This window comes from Uloborus diversus, chromosome 1 (assembly GCF_026930045.1).
Source record: "Uloborus diversus isolate 005 chromosome 1, Udiv.v.3.1, whole genome shotgun sequence".
Taxonomy (NCBI): Eukaryota; Metazoa; Arthropoda; class Arachnida; order Araneae; family Uloboridae; genus Uloborus; species Uloborus diversus.
In genome coordinates this window covers 16,143,711-16,169,545 of record NC_072731.1, presented here as the reverse complement: position 1 = coordinate 16,169,545, position 25,835 = coordinate 16,143,711, and the positions used below count along the sequence as shown (strand labels likewise).

General features: G+C 35.3%; 1 protein-coding gene across 1 annotated transcript in view; it reads left to right on the top strand.

Annotated features, from left to right (window-relative positions):
* Positions 1–25,611, top strand: part of LOC129234451 (LIM domain transcription factor LMO4-B-like) — a 56,735-nt gene extending 31,124 nt beyond the window's left edge. Inside the window, exon 3 of the mRNA XM_054868454.1 lies at positions 25,186–25,611. Coding sequence (XP_054724429.1) covers positions 25,186–25,456 — 271 coding nt within the window. The 3' untranslated portion in view covers positions 25,457–25,611. The remainder of the gene's footprint in view (positions 1–25,185) is intronic.
* The last annotated feature ends 224 nt before the right edge of the window (positions 25,612–25,835 follow it).

Sequence of the window (25,835 nt, the reverse complement as noted above, 5' to 3'; positions counted from 1 at the left end):
CTTGCAGGGGAAGAGCGACTCTCTGCTCCAGGAATGGTTGCTCGCGTCCCAGGGAAAGGGAGGATATTTTGTCCTGGATAATCTGCTTTTTCACAAAGAGAAGGTTGGAGGAATAGAGGTTACTCAGTTGGTTTTGCCTCTGGAGAAACGTTTAGAGGTAATGAAAAGAGCGCATGAGACGCCCTTCGGCGGACACATGGCCGCTAAAAAGACATGTGATCGTGTACGTTATTCGTTTTATTGGGAGAAGATAAATAAAGATATAAAGGGTTATTGCAGCGCATGCCAGGGCTGTCAGCTGAGAAGGAATGCAAAAATTAAAGATAGGGCACCAATTACCCCCATAACCAGGCCAGAACTTCCATTTCAGATCGTCAATGTAGATTTGATAGGACATATAGATCCGCCGAGCTCCGCGGGGCACAAATATATTTTATGCATGGTAGACCAGCATACCAGATGGGCGGAGGCTCTTCCTCTAAAATCGTTGACTGCTCGTTCGACTTGTGATGCTTTGTTGAGCATTTTTTCGCGTTCGGGAATTCCTTCCGTGATAAGCTCCGACAACGGTAGGAATTTTACTTCAGGACTCACGAAGGAGTTTGAAAGGAGATTAGGGGCTAGTCCCCGTTTTTCTACGCCGTATTATCCCCAGGCCAATGGATTAGTCGAACGCTTTAACCAGACTTTAAAAAATATGCTCCATCATGTAATCCGAGAAGATGAACGGGGATGGCACAAACAGTTACCCTATCTTCTATGGGCGTATCGGGAGGTTCCGAACAGTACTACGGGGGTGTCACCGTTCTTGCTATTATATGGGAGACCTCCCGAAGGGCCATTATCTATATTAAAGTCGACCTGGACAGGGAAGGTGCATAACGCGCAATTAGACGTGACTCCAATTAATAAATACTTAGACAATATGCAAATGAGGTTCGAAGAAGCCGCGAGATTAGCTAACGCAACTGCAGAGATCCAACAAGAGCGGATGGCGCACCACTATAATTTAAGATCTTCGATAAGAGAATTTCAAGAGGGAGAGCAAGTTATAGTGTTAGTTCCCGATTCCACAAATAAACTTTATGCACGATGGCGGGGTCCCGGCGTAATAATAAAGCACAATCAGCCATATACGTATGTAATAAAATTTGAGGACGGGAGCACATGCAGGGTGCATCAGAACAAAATACGGAAATTCGTGGCCTCCGTCAACGCCTTGAACGTGATATTTGAGGGAGACGAAGAATTTGGCGAGGTAATAAATGTGCCAACAGAAAAAGATCTGAAGTTTAATGTAAAAGAAGAAATTAAGGGCATAAGTCCCGATAATCTAACAAATAATCAATGCGAATTTTTGAGGAAATTGTTACTTGATCATAAAAAACTATTTGAAGGACCAATACGAGTGGCTAAAGTACGACCTCATAAAATTGAATTGCTACCGGGGGCTATTAGATCTAAGCCGCACCAATATAAAATTCCTGAGGTGTATAAGGGGGAAGTTGATAAACAGATTGACGAATTACTAGCTTTAGGGTTAATAGAAGAAACAGACGCGGAAGTTGTGTACCCTATAGTGTGTGTAACAAAGAAAGATAGTACAATTAGGGTATGTACTGATTTTCGAGCTTTAAATAAGGTTAGTCAATCGTCCAGTTTTCCTATGAAAAATGCACAAGACCTAATGTTGGTGGTTGGAAAGGCTTGTTGGATAACTGTGTTAGATCTTTATAAGGGATATCATCAGATACCTATGGAGGAAAATTGTAAACATTTAACTGCGTTTGCAACCCATTCTGGGGTATGGCAGTGGAGAACCATGCCGTATGGTCTGAAAACATCAGGAGCCACGTTTCAGAAAGCGTTAAATGAGGCCTTGCATAAACATAGGAATTATGCACAGGCATATATCGATGATATCGCCATTTTTTCGACTACGTGGGAACAGCATTTGGTCCACTTAGAAGCGGTCCTGAAGGAATTAATAAATTTAAATTTCACTGCCAGATTAGGAAAATGTAGTTTTGCTAAACATAAAGTAAAATACCTTGGACACATTATCGGGTCTGGAACGCATGCCCCTGATCCGGAAAAACTAACGGCAATAGAGAAACTGAAAAGGCCAAAAACAAAAAAAGACGTCCGCTCTGTTTTGGGGCTAATGGGTTTCTATAGGTCGTATGTAGAGGACTACGCACGTATCGCTAAGCCACTGACGGAGTTAACCAAAAAGAATGTTCCGAACCATGTACCGTGGGGTGTGGAAGCTGAGAGGGCATTCGAACAGTTGAAATTAAGGTTATGCAATGCCTCCTCTCTGGCTACTCCTGATTTCCTTAGACCATTCCAAATTTATACCGATGCTTCGGATTTCGCAGTTTCGGCTTGTTTGACCCAAAAAGACGAAAATGGCCAATTTGTTCCAATTGGGTTTGCAAGCCAAAAGTTGTCCCAAACTCAGAAAAATTGGTCGACCATCGAAAAAGAAGCTTACGGTGTGCTCTTTGGACTCAAGAAGTTCGAACACTGGATCTTCGGTTCCGAAATCCAGATTTTGACTGATCATAATCCGTTAAAGTTTCTGTCTGTAACAACTCCACGAAGTCCAAAGTTAACAAGATGGGCATTAGCTCTTCAACAGTTCAACGTTAAGCTGAGTCACACACCTGGAGAGGCAAATCAATCAGCCGATGCACTAACACGGCTAGAAATTGACTGAAAAGACCTGCGAACTTTTCGAATCGTTGTGTTTTCATGCTTATTTAATTGCATTTATGTGTGCTATGTATTCCAGAATATTATTTTCTTTTAAGCATTTCAATCGAAATGATGTTATATGCGTGAGGTTCTCTCCTCGGCTCTCTTGTGAAAAAAGCCTTATGGGCATATTTCACGCTTAAGAAGGGGGCTATGTCGCGATCGACAGCGCGCTCCGCTAAAAGTGGGGAAGGAGTGGGGGGAGGAGAGAACGCCGCGCGAAGAAGGGGGCAGTTGACCCCTGGAAGCTCAAGAGAGAAGAGGTACGTCTCTCGGTCCCGTACACACGGGAGGTTGTGATTTTCTTCTCGCGGTTTGCGAGAAGGGCTTAGCTGGCCTTTGTCGGTCAGGTTACTACCCATTATTCATTCCATATTCATCATCATCATCTTGTACATAGAATTGTGTAAATAAAGCTATGCTTAGCGAACTCTGCTCAATTGCCTCCTCACACCATTCTCACAAGTAATTACAACGGCCCCCGCTCGGCCAACTCCGACAGATATTTTTTTTTTTTTTTTTGAAATGGGTTAGGAAACGAAAAGACAGAGAAATAACACGCCATCAAAAGTCATCGTACACTCAAATATTTTCGAATAAATTCATGATTAAAATTATCATATGCCGTTTTATTAATATTTTTGCATTGTGTTGACCCTTATAAGTCATTTGGCTTTAATGTTTTGTTTATTTATTCCTTAATATTGTGCTTATTACTGTAAAATTGCTGGTATTCGTAAAAAACCGCAAACACCATTCAAAATTTAAAATTTTTCCCACAGTAGTGGTAAATTGGTTTGAAATGTCTCTAAATTAGTTAATTTATTTGTTTCTATAGTAAAGTGTTTGATAAAATGCTTTAAAGAAAGGAATCGGACCGAAAACAAGGTAAGAAAAGGTCAACCGGCAAAGTTGACAAAATGTGATCGGAGATTTAAAGTTAAAAAGTTTATGAAAAAAAAAACATTTGAGTGCTGTAAAAGTTTCTAAAGAGTTAGATGAAACATTTTACGCTTAATTTTCACCTAAAATTGTTCGCCAAGTTCTCTGATTAGCTGGATACCCCCTCAATCTCCAGATTTTAACTGAATGTAACGTATTTAGAGATATCTGGAGGCTAGATTACGAATATATGGCTTTAAAACGAAAATAGAGCTAGAAACAGTAAGACTAGAAGTGTGGTTGAACACTTACTCAGAAATTACGCAAAAAAAAAAGAAAGAAAAAGAATGAAATATATTCCCAGACGTTTAAAAGGTGTTATGAATACTGGATGATATTCTGCTAATTATTAACTTAATCAAAAGTTATATTATTCAATAATATAAAGACATTTTATAAAGTGTACGAAGACTTTTGTGAGATAAAATTTCCAGCACTTTTTGGTTTTTGATTTTTAAAAAAATAAGTTTTAATATTTTTAAAAAACTTTTCATGTATTTTTGTTAAAAATTGATCATAGATCTTATAATTAAATACCTATTCCGAAATATTAATTCTAACCAATGGATTGGGGCCTATTTCGTTGAAAGTCGTAGGTGTACGAAGATTTTTGGGAGTCACTGTACGTGTCTAAAACTTTACGCAGTTGGCACTAAAATTTAATCCTTGTTCCTTTCTAAGATTTATGCTTGCTAATTTCATGCTTGCTTCAGAGAACCCTTGATTGAAAATTTTCATTATGATTGCTTTTAACATTACTGTTGCAAAGCAAAAAAATTTGTATCAATGGGCTTTTATATTTAAACATTTAATAGGAAATATATGAAATTTGCTGTTTTCCATCTTAACTGAAATCATAATTTTATTTTAGAATTTTAACTTTTCAGCGCTAACTTGTACCTTAAGATTAAGCAAGTCATTTAGTGAAATCCCGAAGTCTCTAAGTGGTCTAGTTGCAGAGATGTAAGCAAATCCAGGCCTCAGATTTCTCCGTAACAATCATGCCAAGTATAATAAGTGCTTGAAAAAGGAAAATTGTTAGCTTTTTGCTCATTTTAAATTTTCTTCACTTACAAGGGACCATTCAACCATAAAATATGTGTGCACGTGAGAAACACAAACTAGTTTCACTGATCCGGATTTAGCTGCATTGAATGCATATGCTCCTCTATTTAACGATATCCTTGATTTAACGATAACTTTTTCCAGTCCCTTGAACATCGTTAAAAACTGTGAAAAACAGTTCATGTATAAGTGAAAGACAAACTCTTCTTCACAGTCGAATATAAAATATGTGTGAAAATAAAAACAAACTTTTTTTTTGAGCAATCCCGATTGCTTATTGCTTTCATTTGACTGTTTTGATGTGTTATCATTTTATTTTCCCGCCAGCACCCTCTGCAGCATCACCGTCGACCGGCCGCCTCACGATGCTGCTCCTATAGCGAAAGCCGTCTCGAGGTTGCGTCAATATCCTACACTTACACGCATTCATACACGCACGTACACACACACACACACACACACACACACACACACACACACACACACACAAACACATACACACATACATACACCTACACACATACAGAAACACATACACACATACATACACAAACACATACACACACTCAAACACATACATACACACGCATACATACAGACTCCTACACATACATGCAGATACCTACGCATAGACACACACTCGTGATTGCGAAAAACATAATTTGAATTCCTAGTGTCAAAATTCAAATTAATTTTTATTTATTTATTTATTTTTTTAACAACATGAAATATGTAGGGGAGACTAGGGACACTTGATTCATAGCTAAAAATGTTGCAAAATCATTAAGTAGAGACTTGAAATCTGACAATTATATTAAAAATATACTTGTACATAAAAACTGGCAACATATTATTTTTTTCAGCCATTTTGTTTTTAGCTCAAGAAATGATCGTCTGAATGTGACAAGGGAAACTTTTTTTAGGAAAGCATTTCGAAGTTTACATTATCCGTTAAATACAATTTTTAAAAAATCCGAAGAGTAATGTTAAAGTATAGACAGTTTTCAATAATCGAGACATATTTTTAGTAAATTGCCACTGAATGATTATAATAGAACAAGTATGTTTGTAAAAATCGCATATTAGTGATACTTGATCCCTTCGTTTAGAGCGATAGATGATTCCAGGGATCAAGTATCCATATGACAATATAAATACAATGAAAATAATATAAATGTTGTTTACTTTAAACATTCAAAACCATGTAACATAGTAAAATTTATCATAGTTTGAGTGATAGATTTAAACAATCACTACTGTGTAAATATGTTAAACAATTGAAATACGTTCACACTTGTAAACCATATAACACCTCAAACATCTAAACATAAACTAACTTACTGATAAATTATGTTCTGATCAGTCAAATGAGCTTGAACAAGTTGTAATAGATGTCAAACCTTTGTTTGAAAGAAAAAATAAATGATTTTACTATAGTTAGATTTACAACAAAAAAGTGAGTTGCCCATTATGTTCATCCATTAGCGGATAGAATGCAAAGTTATATTTCTAGAGTTTGAAATTAGTTTTCTGAAGCGAAAAGGTAATATGTTTAATCAATCTATTTTTCCTGAAAAATTGACAAAATGTGTTAAGCTGCACTCATCCAGTTGGGTTGAGGGGAACTTAAAGAACTACAACAAGCGAATGGGATCGTTTCCAAAATTTTAAAAGTATTTTTTTCTGAAAGAGCATGGTTAAAAACATAGGATCTGAGCATTTTTTAAATAATTTGTTCAAGTTTAATATTTTTGAAAAATTACTTAAATCGGTGCGATTTCATTGTTTACGTTTCTGTCGTGTGACATCACAAATGATGAAATGCCATTCACGGAGAAAAATATTTAATTCGCGTCTTTATTCACGTGTATTGGCAACGATATGGTTGATAGCAAGCGTAGAGCGCAATATTTAATTCGCTTCTTGATTATCATAACGTGGAAACGTGGTAGAAAGATGCGCCAAATTGCATCATTTGTGACGTCGTAAAGACCACGCCTTGTTTTCAAAATCGGACATTTTAAAAAATTAATAAAAAAAGAACTGTTGGGAAAATGAAAGTATTTTCTGGGTCCATGTTATTTTTTTTACTCATTCTATCAATTTCAGTGCCTAAAAATAGTACTTTTGACTAAAGAAAACAACCCCATTGTTTGCATTGGACTTTTCCGGTTTTGAAAACATAAGGGTCATTCTCTAGAAATGTGGACTTTTCCGTCCCATGTTAGCTGCAACCTCATAAATCTTTTTAAATTATTTGTTTTTAATGCAATTTATTTGTCACCTTCTACCGAACAAAATAACATGGATTTAACAGTTATAGGCAATACCTATTTTTGTTGAGACTAAAAAGATATACTAAAAAGTCATTACCATCCACTGTCCGTCGACTCAATATTTGTCTTTTGTGATCTCTCTATACTGCAAATAAAACTAAAAAATGCCTTGAAAAAATTTCTCCATAATTGCTTCACATAATCAAATTCAAAACAAAGTTTCTTTTTTGTTTGATTGCATTTTTGAAATTTTAGTGAAACAGTTTCAATTTGTCCCTGACATTTTGCATGATTACCATCCAACAGTTTTACACTCTTTCATAACCACTTGGTGGTACTATTAAACCAAACAGTGTCCAGTTTTAGTAGCAACCACCTTCAGTTTATTCAGTAAATTACCGCCCAATAGCCAGGGCTAAAGCAGAAATACATGAAATACACCGCCGGCCCAGTCATTTCAAGCAAAGGACTGCAGTTTCGTGCTTATTAGCACTCATCAGTCCGGCATAGGAAAGTGACTGAGCTGGAGACGGAAAACCTCTTAAGGAAGCCAAGAGTGCCAAACAAACTGGTAGCTAATATAGAATTAGCAGACCAGACGAGTGACCGAAGCAATGGTTCGGTTCAACTCGAAGATTGAACGCGAGGCAAGGTATATTCAGTAAATTACCACCCATTATCCAGACCTAAAGCAGAATTATGTGAAATACACCGCCAGCTCAGTCATTTCCAGCCGAGGACTGCAGTTTCGTGCTTATTAGCACTCATCAGCCCGGCATAGGAAAGTGACTGAGCTGGAGATGGAAAACCTCTTAAAGAAGCCAAGAGTGCGAAACAAACTGGTAGCTAATATAGAATTAGGTCACTCTTCTGGTCTGCTAATTCTATATTAGCTACCAGTTTGTTTGGCACTCTTGGCTTCCTTAAGAGGTTTTCCATCTCCAGCTCAGTCACTTTCCTATGCCGGGCTGATGAGTGCTAATAAGCACGAAACTGCAGTCCTCGGCTGGAAATGACTGAGCTGGCGATATATTTCATGCACCTTAAGTTTGTTTGAAAAGCAAAAATTTAATGTGTGGAAGTCTTCATGCGTCTTGCTTAGATGTGTAGCTGTCAAATTAAGTAGAAAAAATTTTACTGCTGTGATTACCGTCCATACCTATTGATAGTTATTTTAAACATTATTATGTAATTTTGTTTTTTATTTGCTTACATTATATGAACCTTTGATCAAAGTGTGCAAAATTTTTAGAATGGTAGCTACAGTTTAGCTCATGCCAGGTAAAATAAAGTGAAATATCATTACCACCCAGTACAAAGTATAAAGATTTGAATGGTAATGACAGACTGAGGATAGAATAAAATTATTTGCTTTGTTTTTTTCTAATTATAAATATTTTTACCTTCAAATTAAGTACATTGACTTGTTTTTAATATTTTAGATGCATAATTTTCTTATATTTTCTTTTTTTCAATTATCCTATATAATAAGTACCTGTTAGGCAGTGAGTTGCTGTTATTTTTAATGGTCAATGGTTCCCTGTTAAATATCATTTTGTAAAGTACATTATATTTTAAATTGATTGGTTTTAAATGTAATTTGTCATAGGATGATAACTAATTCAGATCTTAACGTGCAGGCGTTGTTGATTCAAACCTAAGTAATAGTCTGAGAATCCACTTTATGTCCAGATCAAAAACAAAAAGTAATGTTGTTAATCCACAAAAGAGGACAAGCACCAGATAGCCACAGAACACATTTTTTGCGTCATTGAAGATCCTCCTATACTCATTTCTCATAGATATTTCTGTGTAGCAAAAGCGGAACATAATTCGGTAGAGAAACTAGCAGCATCTGTATTTAATCCGAAATAAATACATAAAAAAATAATAATAATTTGAATTTTGACCTCTTGAATTCAAATTATGTTTTTCGCACTCACGAGTGTGTGTGTGTGTGTGTGTGTGTGTGTGTGTGTGTGTGTGTATGTAGGCGTGTGTGTTTATGTGTAGGGGGTATGTGTGTTTGTGTGTAGGGGTATGTGTATGTGTGTAGGCATGCGTGTCTGTGTGCAGGTATGAGTGTGTGGGTAGTTGTGTGTAGCTGTGTGTGTATGTGTAGGTATCTGTTATGTATGTGTACGTGTCTATGTATGCGTGTGTGTATGTGTTTGAGTGTGTATGTGTTTGTGTGTGTATGTGTGTAGGTGTATGTATGTGTGTGTTGTGTGTATACGTTTGTGTTTATGTACGTGCGTGTATGCATGCGTGTGTGTGTAGGGTATTGACGCAACCTGGAGAATTTGCTCTCTAGAGGAGCAGCATCGTGAGGCGGCCGGTCGACAGTGATGGTGCAGAGGGTGCTGGTGGGGAAATAAAATCATAGGAACGCCAAAAACAGTCAAATGAAAGCAATAAGCAATCGTGATTGCTCAATAATGACGTCATAGTATTCTGTTTTGAAAAAAAACATAGCATTATGACATTATTTTTACTGTATATTTGCTTTAAGTTGTTTTAAACTAGTATACGTCATTTCCAATCTGTCATGATCATTACCATCCTTCCAGAGTCATTACCGTCCTTGCTACAGAATTGCTTGTCCTCAAACTATTAAAGTTCAATTTTTTAAATAAATGTATTTTAAATAGTTAGTTCTATTAGTATTTTCGAAAACATATTTGCTTTAGGTTATAAGACTTAATTTGAACGAGTAAAAATAAATGATGTAATGTATTCTGTATATTTTTGTAAAAAAAAGGATTTCAAAATTATATTTAATTTATTAAAAGACTTAAAATGATATATTTGTTCTTTATTTTCTGTCAGACCATTGCTGGTACTTAATTGTAAACCTTAAAACCACTAAAAGAAATATTTTTTTTAAAGAATTTCTCACGATTTTTTAACATGGGATGGTAATGACACTTTTTGTCCTTTTTACAAACTAAGCATCATTATCTGCAAAATAAATATACATGTTTAATGAACTATTGTAGTTTTACCAAGACACATATTTTGTCTTTCAAAAAAAAAAAAAAATGCCAAACTAAATCTTCCCTGAAAAGTTCAAAAATTAAAAATTCAGGATGGAAAATTCCACATTACAGGAGAATGACCCATATAAGCTAGGCTTTCTTTTTTATGAGTACACTGAGACTTAGATTTTTCTTCCCTCTTTTTAAAAATTAATTCAAATGATGAAACTCTTAATTTTATTATTGCAAGACAAGTAGCAAATAAGATGATTTTCGTGCTTGTGATCCTATTTTTTTTATTTGTTATAGTTTTATCTTCATTACGCAACTTTAATAAAAATGTTAGTTATATTTATAAAATATAGTTTTTTTTTTTTTCACAACTGTATTGGATAATAAGTAACTGATCAAAAGCATCATAAGTTCATGAAAGTTGTGTAACACATTTTTTTTTTTTGCAAATGTCTAGTGAAATTTGAAACTACGTTATTTTGTGTTCACGTTATTATAATCTAATAATGAAAATTGTTTTTTTTCTTTTTTTTAGAAACATTATGTAGAAAACTAAAATTCATAAATAAACTGCCGATCTAATGAAAAGTCTATGTGGGATCAAGTATCCCCCTATCCCTTGATGTGGCTTCATTTCAACTAAAAAAAATACTGCCAGATAAAGGAAAAAATTACCTTTGTTCACGTAAAAAAAAAAAAAAAAAAAAAAAACTGATAATTTGCAGCAGAAAAAAAAATGAAAACTAAAAACAAAAACTTTTCTTCAAAATAATATTTTCAGCCAAAAGCCATTTAATATTTTTCGTGCTTCTAAATCATCAACATTATAACGTTCTCAAAAAACAACAATGAAAAATACTTAAGTACGAAGTCACCAAATTGTCACACATTTCAAAAAAAGTAGATTCACCCACCAAGTTGCAAAAAAACTCATTTAAAAACTGTTTCCCCCCAATCTTTAGCCACACATTTTCTCAGTACAATAGTCAATATGGTACAAATATTTTCCATTATTTGTGTGGAAATTCCACACAAATACCTCCTAAATCTTTCATCACATTAATGTGACTGATATGAAATGTGAATTTCATCTTCAGGACTTTTAGTACAGCATGTACGTACATTTGTTAAACAAATGTGTCTCGCAAAAATCCTCTGATATTAGAGAACTTAGGTTTTTCTGCCCCTCTTGTTGAAGCATAGGGTTGTTGTGATGGTGTATAAGGAGATACTTTTGCTTCAGTAATCAGTGACAACGTTTCGGGGGGGCAAGGCCCCCCCCCCGAAGAAAAATGGCCGACTCCGACATTTTGAAACATCCGACTCCAACTAAAATAGAAGCAAAAATGTATAATTTCATTATGTTGTGAAAATCAGGAGGGGTTAATCGCCCTCCCCCCCCCCTGATTGCCCAAATTACGGACCTGTATGTAAGTAAATTGAAATTGAGAAATTTGGGGTGTCATGAAGATAACCATACAGCGTTCAACAAGAATATTAGTAAACGATGAATAAACAAAAATGGAATTATTATCTACGTAATTCAAAAGCAAAGTCAGCATTATTTTCAACAACAAATAAATTTTGATTTCCTGGAGAAGAAAATCCAATGAATTAAATATTTGGTTACAAAAAAAGCAGTAATAAAAAGTGCTACCAACATTTGAAATAATTAGTCTTAGTAAAATCAAACCATCAACGTAAGATGGCTTGATAAGAAAGACGATAAATCACCATTTGGTAATGACACGTTAAGTAATAGAACTTTTACTCTAAACACAACGATGGCCTGAATGTAAAACACCTGTTTTCAAGAATTCTAAACTAAAATCAACATTAGAAGCAATAAAATGATGAAACGACTCTTTTTGTGGCAAAAAGTTAATGCACAAAATTTAAGCATTTTCTTTAGAAGAAATAACGTTAGAAAGGGAATTTTTACTCAAAACAGCTAAATTGTCGCTTTGTCAATACTTGATTTTAATTAATATTTGAACATTAGAAAATCCATATTAAGGACGTAGTCGACTTCTGGGTATATCAACCAAACAGTATAGAACTAGTGATCAATCTGCCATGGCCGACTATTGGAAATGCATAAAAATTCAGTACCCAATAGTCGGCCACCCCTCTAAAAATTATTGAGTCTAAGAGGGAGTTTATTTTTTAACTAAAACGTTATGTTTGACAATCCATTAAACCAAAAGCAAAAGCAAATTTACTGTACAATGAAAAAAAATGAAGGGTACTTAACGTTTAAAGATGATGTTTCAATTTAACAAAAAAAAAAATAATAATAATAATAAGCATAATCGTAAAGTAGGATGACGGGCACATCATTTAAAATAAAATGACTCGTTACTACTTAAGAAAATGTACCCACGACTTAACTGTTATTGGATGATAATTGGGGACAGGTAAATGAATGTGGGAATGCGTCATATCCGGTTTTGAATTATTCATATAATATTTATAAGGAGTTTTATGTCTTTGTGGCCGACTACTGGAGCACTGACCCTACATTACTTTTACTGTTTTTATTGCTGAGATCGAAGTAATATATATATATATATATATATATATATATATGTTTGAAAGTGATTACTTAGAAAATATTAGGCAACAAAACTGTTTGCTGACAGTTGCTATCCAGTTAAATAAAGTCAAACTAGTATGTTGTGGCCATCACGAAACTTTCTTCTATATATTTTTTTTTTTTTCTGATCCCTCCCCATGCTTGACGAGGAAGCAATATTCCCAACAAAAACAAAATTACACATGCAAAAACTTGACGACCATCCCAATGTCTGAATTATTGCAAAAGCAAAGCAAAGAGCGAAAATTGAAAGTTATTTTAAAAGCCTTGATTGAATTAATTACAAATATTTTATTTGTTAACAAACATAACATGGCAACAGTTAAAAATTTTAAATCATTGAGATAATATTTCCGATCATTTCCATACAATTAAAATCACGAGAAATACGCAGACGACAATCTATTACGATTTATCTTTCTTATTGCTGCATTAATAAAGCTATTTTTTTACAAAAAAAATAAAATCAACACCTCTTGGAGCGATTATCGTCAAAATTGAACCGAAGCATGTTTACATATGGATTCACACATATTCCAAATTTCAACCAGAACGTAGAATTACTTCTTGAGATAGGGCACTCACAATGGAAAAAAAAGAACGGGTGATTGCGCTACCCCCTTTTTAGCTGTTGACACCAAAATAAAATCAGCTCTTATACCCACTAAGGGCTACTTGCCGATAAATTTTTCTTTCATTCCGTTCATTATTTCTTGAGATACAGCAGTCACAATTGACGACAAAAAACGTTCTATAGCTCAACCCCCGTTTGAGTTATTGACACCAAAATTGAATCAGCACCTGTTCCTGTTAATGGCAACATATGGACCAAATTTTGTTTGATTCCGCCAGTTACTTCCTGAGGAATAGCAAGCACGCGTAACTCAAAAAACGTCCCATTGTTCCACCCCCCCCCCCCTTGGAGGAATTCGCGCCAAAAACCAATGGGCACAAGTTCACATAGCGGCACATATGTTTACCAAATTTCGTTCGACCACAAAAAACTGGTCACACACAGACGTGACACATATACACACACACACACACACACACACACATACACAGACAGACAGACATTTTCCAAAAATAGTCGAAATGGACTCAGTACACCTCAAAACGTTCGAATCCGTCAAAATTCGAAATTCGAAAATTTGCACGAATCCAATACTTTCTTCTATATATTAGATATAGAAGAAAGTAAAAACAAGCAAACTTGGGGGACGGCGTAAGGAGCTGTTGCAGAGAGTTCGATAAACAATCAAGCCAGCTGGTTGCCACAACGACAGTTATTTTCTTATTAGTAGGCCTTTATACATCTAATCAAACTAACTGGTTGTCAGTTTTTTAAAAAATGCAAGGAGAGTCAGTGAAAATTAAAGAAAAAAAGAAGGTCGGAGTCGGCATGTTTTCAAGCGACTCCGACTTTGTACCCCAAAATCAGTCCGACTCCGACTCTCCGACTCCACAGCCCTGGTTTTTAAGCATGTTCATTTAGAAAAATATATTTTTTTTTTCAATTTCAGAAACAACCCCATTGTAAACCAAACGTGACAAGCCCGATCTGGTTTCGATAGGTAGTCACCAAGTTCGTCTATGCATTCATAGACTCCATTTTCTGGTTTTCTTTTACGTGATGAAAGTTGTTCAAGCCACTGTTTTGGATCTTCCGACGATACGTAGTTGTTTCAACTCTTCGAACCGTTTTGATTCACTTCTAGAAACCAGTTTTTCTTCACTTCTTTAAGGCAGTTATTTCTTTGCTACTGAAGCGCATAATAACCTCTTCTAATATTTTTATCATCATCCTCCATATCCGACGATTCATTTTCTCCCATTCCCATCCATTTGTTTCGCATATATGTAAATCTAAATCATATACGAAATCATTCATTTCAATATTTTCCCCAATCTTCAATGAAGTTAATTTCTTCCACTCGTAACGAAAACTTAACTTCTGCAGCTTCAGAAATTTGACGTGAAATGATAGATCGTCTCATTGTTGAAAGTTTTAAACCATTTTTTATAAATCAGTTTTAATCTTTCTTGGAATAGAATGAAAATTCCAACAACAAACGATAATAAACAAAGCCAAGGGTTGCCACTAAAGAAATTACAGCTGAAATAAAAATTTGCAACTCCAATAAACTATAGGGGCGCTGCAGCCGCTGTCTAATGGCGGATGAAAAAGGTAAAACAAATGCCGTAACTTTTAACTTGCTTTGAAGCTTAGTGAATGACAGTAATGTTTCATCGTGTTTATGGGAAACTTTCTTTTCTAGTCTTCTGAAATTACATTACACCATAAACTGTCTGAAGCCTGTAATTCACCCCAAAGAAAACACGTGGAATGGAATGTTTTACCTTTCTCAGTAGTATTGCTAGTCACCGCAAGGTAGCGTATTCGAGCTCTGGAGTTGCGAATATAAATAAATTTTAAATGATCAATTCTGCAGACGCTAAATATTAGTTGGTTCCTTCAAAGCCTCTAAAATATAAAATAATGTTTATTTTAATGTTTAATACGAATTAAAAAACAAATATGTAAAGATGAACGAAAATTTGTGTAGCATTAATAACTTGAAGAATCATAGAGTAACCACCTGGCTCCAATTCTTGATTGCGAAAACTTTTAATTTGTCAGAAACGAATTTGAATTGTATTCCTTGTTTTTATGTATTTAATTTTCAATTGTTGGATTCGTACAAATTTTTGAATTCCGATGTATTTACGCGTTTCAAAATGATTGAACGTATTTTGACCATATTTTGGAAAATGGAAGGAAGCTGCCCTTTGCTTCCATAATTGTACCTCTTACAATATCAACTTTGGTCGATAATAAGCAATTCGTGATTGCTCGAAAAATAAATGGTTATTACATATGGCTCTTTATGTGTGGTTATTAAATTAAAAGCGATCATACATGTTGGTTGATACATAAATAAGCAGAAAAATATCAAAAACTTAATGCATAAGCGAATACATGTGTATCGGTAAATAGCGCGTACATCATTTTACGTGTGTCTTTTTCGTTCTGCCTCAAGCAATGATACTGATGCGAAAACCTTACAAAAAGCAGGGAAATGGAAGCATCGATTCGATAGTTATTAAAACTCAGCCCTTCCCATATGGATTTAATAGGCGAGTCTAACGTTTTCTGCTGCATTCCTGATATTTTCCTGTTTCCCGGAGCTTAAAAGAGGAGCCATTTTCCTCTGTGTGGTACTGCATTACCATATATATTGGGATGGAAAATTTGCGAGCCTGGGAAATGACACAAAGCCGTTTCGGCAAAGAGATGAGTTTTTGCCAAAAGCCAGCTACAGAATAAAAAGCGTTCCGCTTTAATTTCCTTTTATTAAGTGTCAACACGAGAAAAGCGTTTTTGGGGTAGACATCGCATTATTGGTGTCCGCGCCCTCTCAAAACATTAGAGCTGCCACAAGTGGTTTCGATGTGAGGGAAAAAAACTGTCGAAGAGTTATCCTTTTTTCTTTTTTTTCCAGTCATTTATTACAGTTAAGAATTTTTCCAGGCATCAGTAATAACAAGCAAAGAGAACATTATTAATAAATAAAACTAGAATTGATAAAAAGTATGTCTAGAATTAATTGAAATTATTGGGTGTATTTCCTTCAGTCCAAAGTTAAGTTTCTGAATGGAATAAACAAAAAAAGAAAAAAAAATGGAGGCAGAAAATCCTTTTATTTTCCCAATATTTAATTTTTAATTATTTTTTTTTAATGTCACGTTTCTAAAACAAAATGATTCTGCGTGTGACGTCATAAGTGAAGACAGCCATTTTGGTGATTTTTCGCTGCGCGTAATTATTAGTGGAACGAAAATGGGGTCGTTTCCAAAATTCCAAAAGTATTTTTTTCTGAAAGAACATGCTTAAAAACATAGGATCTAACCATTTTTTAAATAATTTATTTAAGCTTAATATTTTTGAAAAATTACTTAAATCGGTGCGCTTCCATTGTTTACATTTCTTGCCGATGACATCACAAATGATGAAATGCCATTCTGTGTTGCCATTCACAGAGCAGAATATTTAATTCGCATCTTTACTCACATGTATTGGCAACGATATGGTTGATAGCAGCGTAGAGCGCAATTTTAATTCGCTTCTTGATTATCATAACGTGGAAACGCGGTACAAAATGCGCCAAAGAGCATTATTTGTGACGTCATCAAGACCACGCCTTGTTTGCAAAATCGGACATTTTAAAAAATGAATTAAAAAATAACTGTTGGGAAAATGAATTATGAAATGAATATTATTTTATAAGAGAGAAAATGAGTCAAAATTAAGAAAAAAATGTAACTCACCCCATGTTTTCGACCATGCCCTTTCAAATTATTTTTTTGAAAAATGGGAAGCAACCCAATTTTCACATAAAGACAAAATTTTTTATTGACGTAGTCAAATTTTTATCAAGATGTATTTGATATGATTTTATATTTCTTGAAGACATTGATATGAGTTTCAAGGACATTTCTAATTGTATCCATAACGACGCAACAAACAACATGGTTTCTATTCAGTAAATTACCGCCCATTAGCCAGGGCTAAAGCAGAAATACGTGAAATACACCGCCAGCTCAGTCATTTCCAGCCGAGGACTGCAGTTTCGTGCTTATTAGCACTCATCAGCCCGGCATAGGAAAGTGACTGCGCTGGAGATGGAAAACATCTTAAGGAAGCCAAGAGTGCGAAACAAACTAGTAGCTAATATAGAATTAGCGGACCAGACGAGTGACTGAAGCAATGATTCGGTTCAACTCGAAGATTGAACGTGAGGCAAGGTATATTCAGTAAATTACCGCCCATTAGCCAGGGCTAAAGCAGAAATACGTGAAATACACCGCCAGCTCAGTCATTTCCAGCCGAGGACTGCAGTTTCGTGCTTATTAGCCTTCATCAGCCCGGCATTGGAAAGTGACTGAGCTGGAGATGGAAAACCTCTTAAGGAAGCCAAGAGTGCGAAACAGTTCATGGCGGGAAAAGGCGGAAAGAACGACATTCAACGTCACATAAGAGTCGTTACTGGGGGGGGGGAGGGGAATTCCTCTCATATACATTTTAAACGCTCATGGTTGACAAGTCAGAGAAATTTGGGTCGTCGAATCAAACAATTTCAAAATAAACCCAAACGCTTTTGTCGTAAAACATTTTACATAGATTAATATTCTTACGCGATATTTGTCATTTATCTTTTATAAAATATTCCAACCTGCAAATCATTTCAAATAGAGGAGACTGGGTACAATTGATACACATTTTACATTTGATTTTTCTAATTTTTGTTACGAATGTTACGTAACAAAATTAAATTTCTTGAAATACTATCACTATTTTCCTGCCAATTAATGATTTCAACATCTTTGTTTACCGATTTTCATATTATAATTATGTTTTTTTTTTTTTTTTTTAAGTTTTTCGAAATGTATTAACTATACCCAAAATGGGTCAAAACAACTGAATCAGCTGTTATGCTGGCGTAGTAAGCGACAAATTAAAAGCTTTTAAAGCAGTTAGTTTTGAAGATTCACAAAATGTTTGAAATTTTGATCATCAGTTTGATGATAAACGGAAATCTGATGCACAGTTAAAAACATTCGTAAGTATAACTTATCTTCTTCGAAATACGCTTTTCGAATATTTCAAAAAGAGATTCCTTCTTTTGAGTTCTTTTGATCATTCATACACATTTCTGAAAAAAGGAAAAGAACACTTTAATCTAGTGAGTTAAAATATTACTTGGTATCAACTTGAGCCATGCGTGGATGTATCAACTTGACCCAAACAACGCCATTATGTTAACTCAAAAAACGGTGAAAAATAGCTGGGCCATTCCATGGGATGGAACGGAACATTTTGAATAGTTTTGTCACAAGATTTTGTTTCATAAATACAAATAATACAAGCTAGAAATTTTATTTTTGATAGCAACAGTAAAGGTTTGGGCATAAGAACTATGTTATAACTCTAAGTTTATAACTCGAATATTCCTTTAACTCGCAGTTTTCATCGGGTCACAAACTTTTGAAACTGTTGTGGAAACTTCCCGTACCTCGAACTACCAATAACTCGAATGCTTACCAAGTCTTTTGGGACTTCGAGTTATTGAGAGTTAACTGTAATTGAACAACATGCAATGAAATTCCCGTGACAGAACGGGCATTTTATTGCATATTCATCAATTATTTTATTCAAAAACGATAAGTTTACTGTCCTACGACAGCGGTTCCAAACCTTTTTAGTTGTGCGGCCCACCAGATTTGCAGAAAATGCCATTGCGGCCTACTAACTACTATATATTGCTCTGGTTGTGTATTCTCACAACCAAAATTAACTTTCTGGGGGGAGGGGAGGCATATACTCGTAATTAACCTTAAGTGTAAATTACACCGTATTAGAATTGAAAGAGTGTTAAAAACAAGAGTTCTGGGATATGTTAATCACCTTCTCCCTTCATGATGTTGCACCACTGATATAGATATACTGTGCAAGAACAATTTTCGGATTGAAACTGGATAGTTTTCGTCTCAAATAACTCGCAACATTCAATGCATTTCTATATTATTTTTTTAAAAAAACTGCAATGAAAAGTCTCTTTCAAATAGGTAGGCTGTCAAAAAGTCTGTCTGCGATGAAAAGTCAAAACTGCAATGAAAAGTCTCTTTCAAATAGGTAGGCTGTCAAAAAGTCTGATTGCAATGAAAAGTCTCTCAAAAGACTGCAATGAAAAGTCTCTTTCAAATAGGTAGGCTGTCAAAAAGCCCTTCAAGTGTCTCAATTCACTGGTTAGTCGTGCAAGTTCAACAAAGGGGGAGGATTTTTACATTGAAATTTGAAGTAATACTAGCTTTTTGGAAATTTTCTTTAAAGGAGTTTCTGTTTCATTAAATTTCATCTTCAATTGCAGGCGAAGGTTTCTAAGAAATATGAAAAATCTTAAAGTTCCTTATTGGCCATGAGCCAGGAAGAGCTTCTGAGTGACGGTACACCTAATAAGTGAATTTTTGCAAAAAACGGAAAATTAAGATCCCAAGTTTTATCTTGGTTCAGATTCTCGACCAATATTCCACGGTCCAGTCACACGCTGTTCGCGGCCCACTAGTGGGCCGCCGCCCATTGGTTGGGAATCGCTGTTCTACTGAGCTCTTGTGTCAAATCCTTACTGTTGCTATCGAAAACAAAATTTCTAGCTTGTTTTATTTGAATTTATAAAACAAAATGTACTGGAAAATGTCCCGTTCCACCAAATGGAATGGCCCAGCTTCAAATATAAGGAAACTTCTTTTAGATAGAACCCTGCCTCCTATTTAAGTATCTTTCTTCATATCATCTTCATGATGGATATTTCTCTATCCACATGTATTTTTCAAAAAAAACTTTATTTAATTGAATAAAATGGTATGAATACAGTCGATATTCCTGTTTAGTTATAAGTTCAAACTATACAAGCATATTATACGTTCATCGTTCAAACATCCGTTAGTTTCAAAGCGTTCAAAGAAAAAAAAGATTTTTAAAATATGGCGAGCAGGGAGCTCTGCCCCCTAATAAAAATATAAAGATAAATGAATATACATCAGAATATTCATTTTTATTTGATTGTTAACGCTTTCAGTTCCCGTGTTCTGCCAGCCCTAGAAAGAAAGTTCTGATTTCATTTTAAGAACTTCTTCTTAGTATAGGGGAGACCGGGGCTAGTATGCGAAGGGGTAAGTGTGCGAATGTTAAATAATTTTCCCTTTTTCGGTTTGACAACTCTGAGTGAGCTGTCACGTAACCACGTAGCTGATTCGCTACTGTGTGTATTTCCAGTGAAATCTGCCAAACTGAACGTGTTGTACGAGAGAAAGTTGTCTTTTCGCAGTGTTAAGTAATTTTTTCATCCCTAGTTATTTTCCTATAAAATATATAATAGTAGAGTAATTTACCAAAAGGTATTAATATTGACTAGCCCATGCTTCTACGCAACAAATGACCTCTTATTTGAATTATTTTATGAAACAATTTTTTAAACCGGTGTAACTTGATTTCAACGCAGCGGGTTGGGGCTAGTAGGCGAACTTTTTTCGGGATAAGTGTGCGAATTCGCATAATTGCCCCAAGTTAATTTTTTAGAGTCAAAACATTAAACAATTGAAATTTAAATTCTGTAAATTGTCCATTTAATGAAATAATTGCATTAGTTACGCTATTCTTGAGCTTATCATTTTTTATAGACATGCTTATGGAATTGCGAACATACGTGCTTTTCTTTCCGGAAATGAGAAAATACAAGAGAAAAACAACAACAGGAAAACCTCCCCAGATGTATGTATGGTGCATTCCCTAGTGGGTAGATGACAGCTGAAATGTTTCCAGATTTCTTAAAGGATTTTGCACTAGATGTTCAAAGAAAAACGTCTGATTCTCTTACTAGACATTGACGACTCCCATGCGAATAAAAGAACTTGATTTTTCGTAAGGAAACTACTACATTACTCTAAACATATGATAAACACTACTCTCTTTCCCACCACATTGTAGCCATAAGTTGCTGTCTCTTGGTAAGAGTCTACATGGCCCATTGAAAAAGTATGTTAATTCCGCCTGTGGTTCTTGGATGGTGAATAATCCAGGAAAGCCAATGACGATTTACGACGTACCAACGGTGGTAGCAGTTGCTTTTCCACAAGAAGTAAGGCCCATAAATATTATGAATGGTTTCAAAAGAACTGATGTGTTTCCCAGTTATTCAAACATTTTTCAGGGCTGTAAGTTCATGCTGTCGATCATGTCACTGATCGGACAGACTCCCAACCTCCTGGATCCATGAGTGAATCTGTTTGTCCCAGCAGCAACCATATTGGATGGAAGTAGTAAAACTGGATGTACCTGTCCTACAGCAGGTTCAGATGCTACTTCATTCAATAATTCAGATTTAGAGTTTCTTACTGAAGATAGCGCTATGTCTCAGCTAAACCCACATACGTCTCTGAGCATTACTCCAGATCATATACGACCTTATCTTAAAACTGGAGAGGGTCGGATCAAAAAAGGAAGGAAACGAAAGAGGTTTACAGCAATGCTCTTTAATACTCCAGTCAGAAAGGCTCTTCTGGAAGAAAGAATCGCAGCAGAAAAAACAAATCATCACAAAAAGTCACCAAAACATACAAGAAATCTCTGAATAGTTCATTTCAAATATTGTATGCATTTTTCAGTATTTACTTCTAAAATCAAAGTTAAACCTTTTATATGGTGTAGCATACCTAATTTTAAAGCAATTACAATACTAATTTCGTTTTTTTTAAATTCATTGATAAGTTTAACTTGTTTATTTGAAGCATCATTGAGGCTTTATGTGAAACTTTCTTTGTCTATTATGAGATTTTCTCGATTCGCTAACTTACCCCATACGGCTCGCCAACTTACCCTGTGACTGGGCAAGTGTGTGAACTCTGCGAAGGTTCTCAAAAAAATTATGTAAAAAGTAGAAAAAGCATCGCACTGTCAAAACAAAAATAAGACTTTATTGCTCATACTATACAGATTATTCAAGCAATAAAATAAAAATTTTGCACTTTATTTACAACCTTTAAAAAATAAAGCTTAAAAAGTTCGCCAACTATCCCTGGTCTCCCCTAAATTTGTAGGAAATACGAGACAGTGAGAAGCAGAAGAATGTAAGTGCCAAAATTAAAAATTTAGAGTTAATCAGTACAAATGGTAAAAGAACTTCTCTGCTTTTGGGGCAAGAGGTGATAGTAGTAGCCCTTGTAGAATGCGGAAACACAGCTGATACAGAAACAATTTTCAATGAAAGCCTACCTAGGATATGAACTGGAAACGCATTTTAAAAGAAACTTTAAAAATTCCATTTACATCCCTCTGCTTCTCGCAGCTTCATGCTTAACAACCCGTATTTGGAGCTGTATAACAACTTCTTCAATGTAAAGATTATGTCACGTTGAAATTAAGTATCTCCCATCTTCCAGTCATTCCTAAAATAAATCTTAGAAGACAGTTTGAACCACAAATTAGCACTTCAAAATCAATTTTGATACTCCTTACACTAAAAATTTTTGAAGTTAAATTTTGAGTAATTGTTTATCCTTCTGGCATTTATCATTCTGTCACATTAACCAGAGAAACAAAAAAAGCACACATATGTACGAAGGTAAAACTAATTTTTAAAACACTAGTTCAAGCGTAAATAGCAATCTTTCGCAAGTCAAATTGAAATGGAACTCTTTAGAGTTGTCATGTTCGCTGGGCTAATTTTCATTTGCAGTCGCGTAAGAGTCGGCAAATAAAAACAAAATTGAAATGGAGAATTGTATGAAAGAAAAAATAGGAGTCAGATACCGAAAAAAAAAAAGAAAAAGTCTCGCGAATTTGACACGCGAGAATTCCTGGGGAGGGGAAACTGATCGAAAGTTCAATAGAGCCCCAAAATTACGAGGCGAGCGTTTATTGCGTCCTCCAACAATGGGAGCTCATACTCGTTGAAGCTGCCTTCAATCATTCACCGACTTCAAATTAAACATCGTTCCCGAACCAATCTCGTCTGCGGAGATGATTAAAAGTCGCCCGTGTGCCTCTTCTTCGCAGAAAAATCTCCCAGAGAATAATAAAAATAATGAAAAAAAAAATGGCGCAAGAGGAGGGGCCGAAGACACGTTTGCAACAAATTGAAAGCAAATAAAATCCAGCTCATGGGCTAAAGCACGCGAGGTGTCGTAATTAGAAGGGGAAATTGGAAAACCCCCGCAGACTGTTAGCGAGTTCCAAATATTAATTTACAAGTCTCTGGCAAGGAGCGTTAATCTGCGTTGCTGCCACTGCGGTGGTGAGAAATATTTGCCTCCGCGAATGAAAGGAAGGGCCGCTTTTAAAAAGTCGTTTTGGCGGATGTTTAAAAGTCTCGGGCAATATTAGAAACTTTTCCCCATCAGGCTTTAAAAATCAAATCGCCGAGGCGGAGTTAAAATAGCAAAGAAAAGTAAAAATAAATTACTTTCCTTTTAAAAGATGCACGATGTTCGATGGGAAATCACTTTTGTTCGATGAAATTGCAGCCGGTATTCAATAAAGAACGTTATTACTAGTTTCCGAATACAAAAGACGAAGAGACTTCTTTTTCTTTTCTGTTTTATTATTTTCTCAAAGCTCTCGCGAGTCTAAAACCTATTACTTCTCTATTTTATAAGGCTCTTTTTTTATTTTCGATGGCTGTTCATCTTTGTATTTTAGCGAATGATTTTACTCCTAAAAGGACAAAATTCTTAGACCTTTCAAAACATTATCCTCATTTTGTTTCCCTTCGTTTGTCTGAAAATGAGTTTGAAACAAATTAATTTCTTAATTTTTCTCCCGGCCTAATGAAAGGCTTACCTTCCTTGCTCTCATAAATTACTTCCGTGTACCTCTACATGTCATTAATTTCTGCGTATTTTTGGCAACACGATTTGGTCATTAAAAATTAAGTGGATACCCAGTCAATAAATCAATTCCCCCTTTCTTCAAACACTTTTAATCTAAGAAGTGTAGCAGGCGTGCTTTAACGTTTAAAGTAATTTCCATGTTGAAAATTTCACATAGGGGAAAAGTGGAGCCCCCCCCCCCCCTAATGCTTTGAACTCACATGGGAAATTTTGACTCTTAGCAGTAGGAGAAACTAAGGAGACTTGACCTATTTTTTTTTTCTAGAATAGTTAGAACGAAATAAAAAATGTATATATATATATATATAAATAGTTTGCCATTTTTCACATTATGGCTAAAAATAATAGCATAATGGAGTCGTTTCCGAAATTTTAAAAGTATTTTTGTTTGAAAGAACATGCTTAAAAACCTGACATTTTTTTAATAATTTGACAAAATTTAATATTTTAAAAAATAATTTTAATCGTTGCGCAGATTCAATTTCATTTTTTACGCCTCCACGCATGACATTACAAACCATGAAATGTCATTCACTGATGCCATTAACGCAGAGCGCAATATTTAATTCGCTTCTTTACTCACATGTACTGGCAACAATATGGTTGATAACAAGCGTAGAACGCAATTTTTAGTTCGCTTCTTGATTATTATATCGTGGAAACGCGGTAGACAGTAAGCGTAAGCATTCAGCGTGCCAGTGGAATAGCGATAGCGCGCCAAAGTTCATCATTTGTGACGCCATAAAGACCACGCTTTGTTTGAAAAATCGGACATTTTAAAAAATTAATTAAAAATTAAACGTTTTAAAGTAAAAGTGTTTCCTTGCCCCCCCCCCTTTTTTTTTTTGCTTATTCTATCAACTTTAGTGACAAAAAGTAGTACTTTTGACTGATGGAAACAACCCCGTTAAGCACAGATTTTCTTTTGATGAGTTTATCGACTTTACCTTAGACCTTTGAAAGAGTTTAGCTTGTTCTTGTTCAGATTCTGCTTCTTCAAATGGTCTTCTACAACTCTATTTTAGGAAATAGAATCGTTTAATTTTTCATTTAACGTCATCAAGAGTCAAACTACGTATATTGTCTGTTATTTTTTTCTCAACTTTTACAGGTTGTTTGGCAGAGAGGGCGAGTGCCATGCCTGTCGGGAGACGATCCCAGCGAACGAGATGGTGATGAAAGTTCAAGGCTTGGCCTATCACCTGAAATGCTTCATCTGCTCAAGGTGCCACGGACCCTTGTCGCTGGGGGACAGGTACCATCTGTGGGAAGGAAGGATCCTCTGCGACAAGGAGTGTCTCAGACTTTTGAGGAGAAACGCTCCTCTAACTCAGAGACGAGCCACCAAAGCTCAAAGGTTGAATTCGACCATTAAAGCGTGACAATCCGTTAGTGTGAGCGAACTCCTCAAAAACAAACTTTATTTGAAAGAAAAAACAATTGCTATGCCAGTCACATATAAACATCCTTTACTTTGCTAGAGACCACGTAAAACTTTGGAGACTACTGATTGGCTACTACATAAAAACATCACCCACCTCCTAAGTAGCTTGTTTTACATACTTTAATTATTCTTTCATTTCGAAACAAGATCCACTATACATTGTCCGAAATAGGGTAGGGGATTAAATACATTGAAACGTAAATTCAGAACTTCTGAGGAATGACATTTTTTCACATGCGTTGGATGGGAGAATAAACAAGGCCGACGCATTTTCGTCAGCTGGCCAATCAAGAGTCTCAAAACTATTACATGATCCC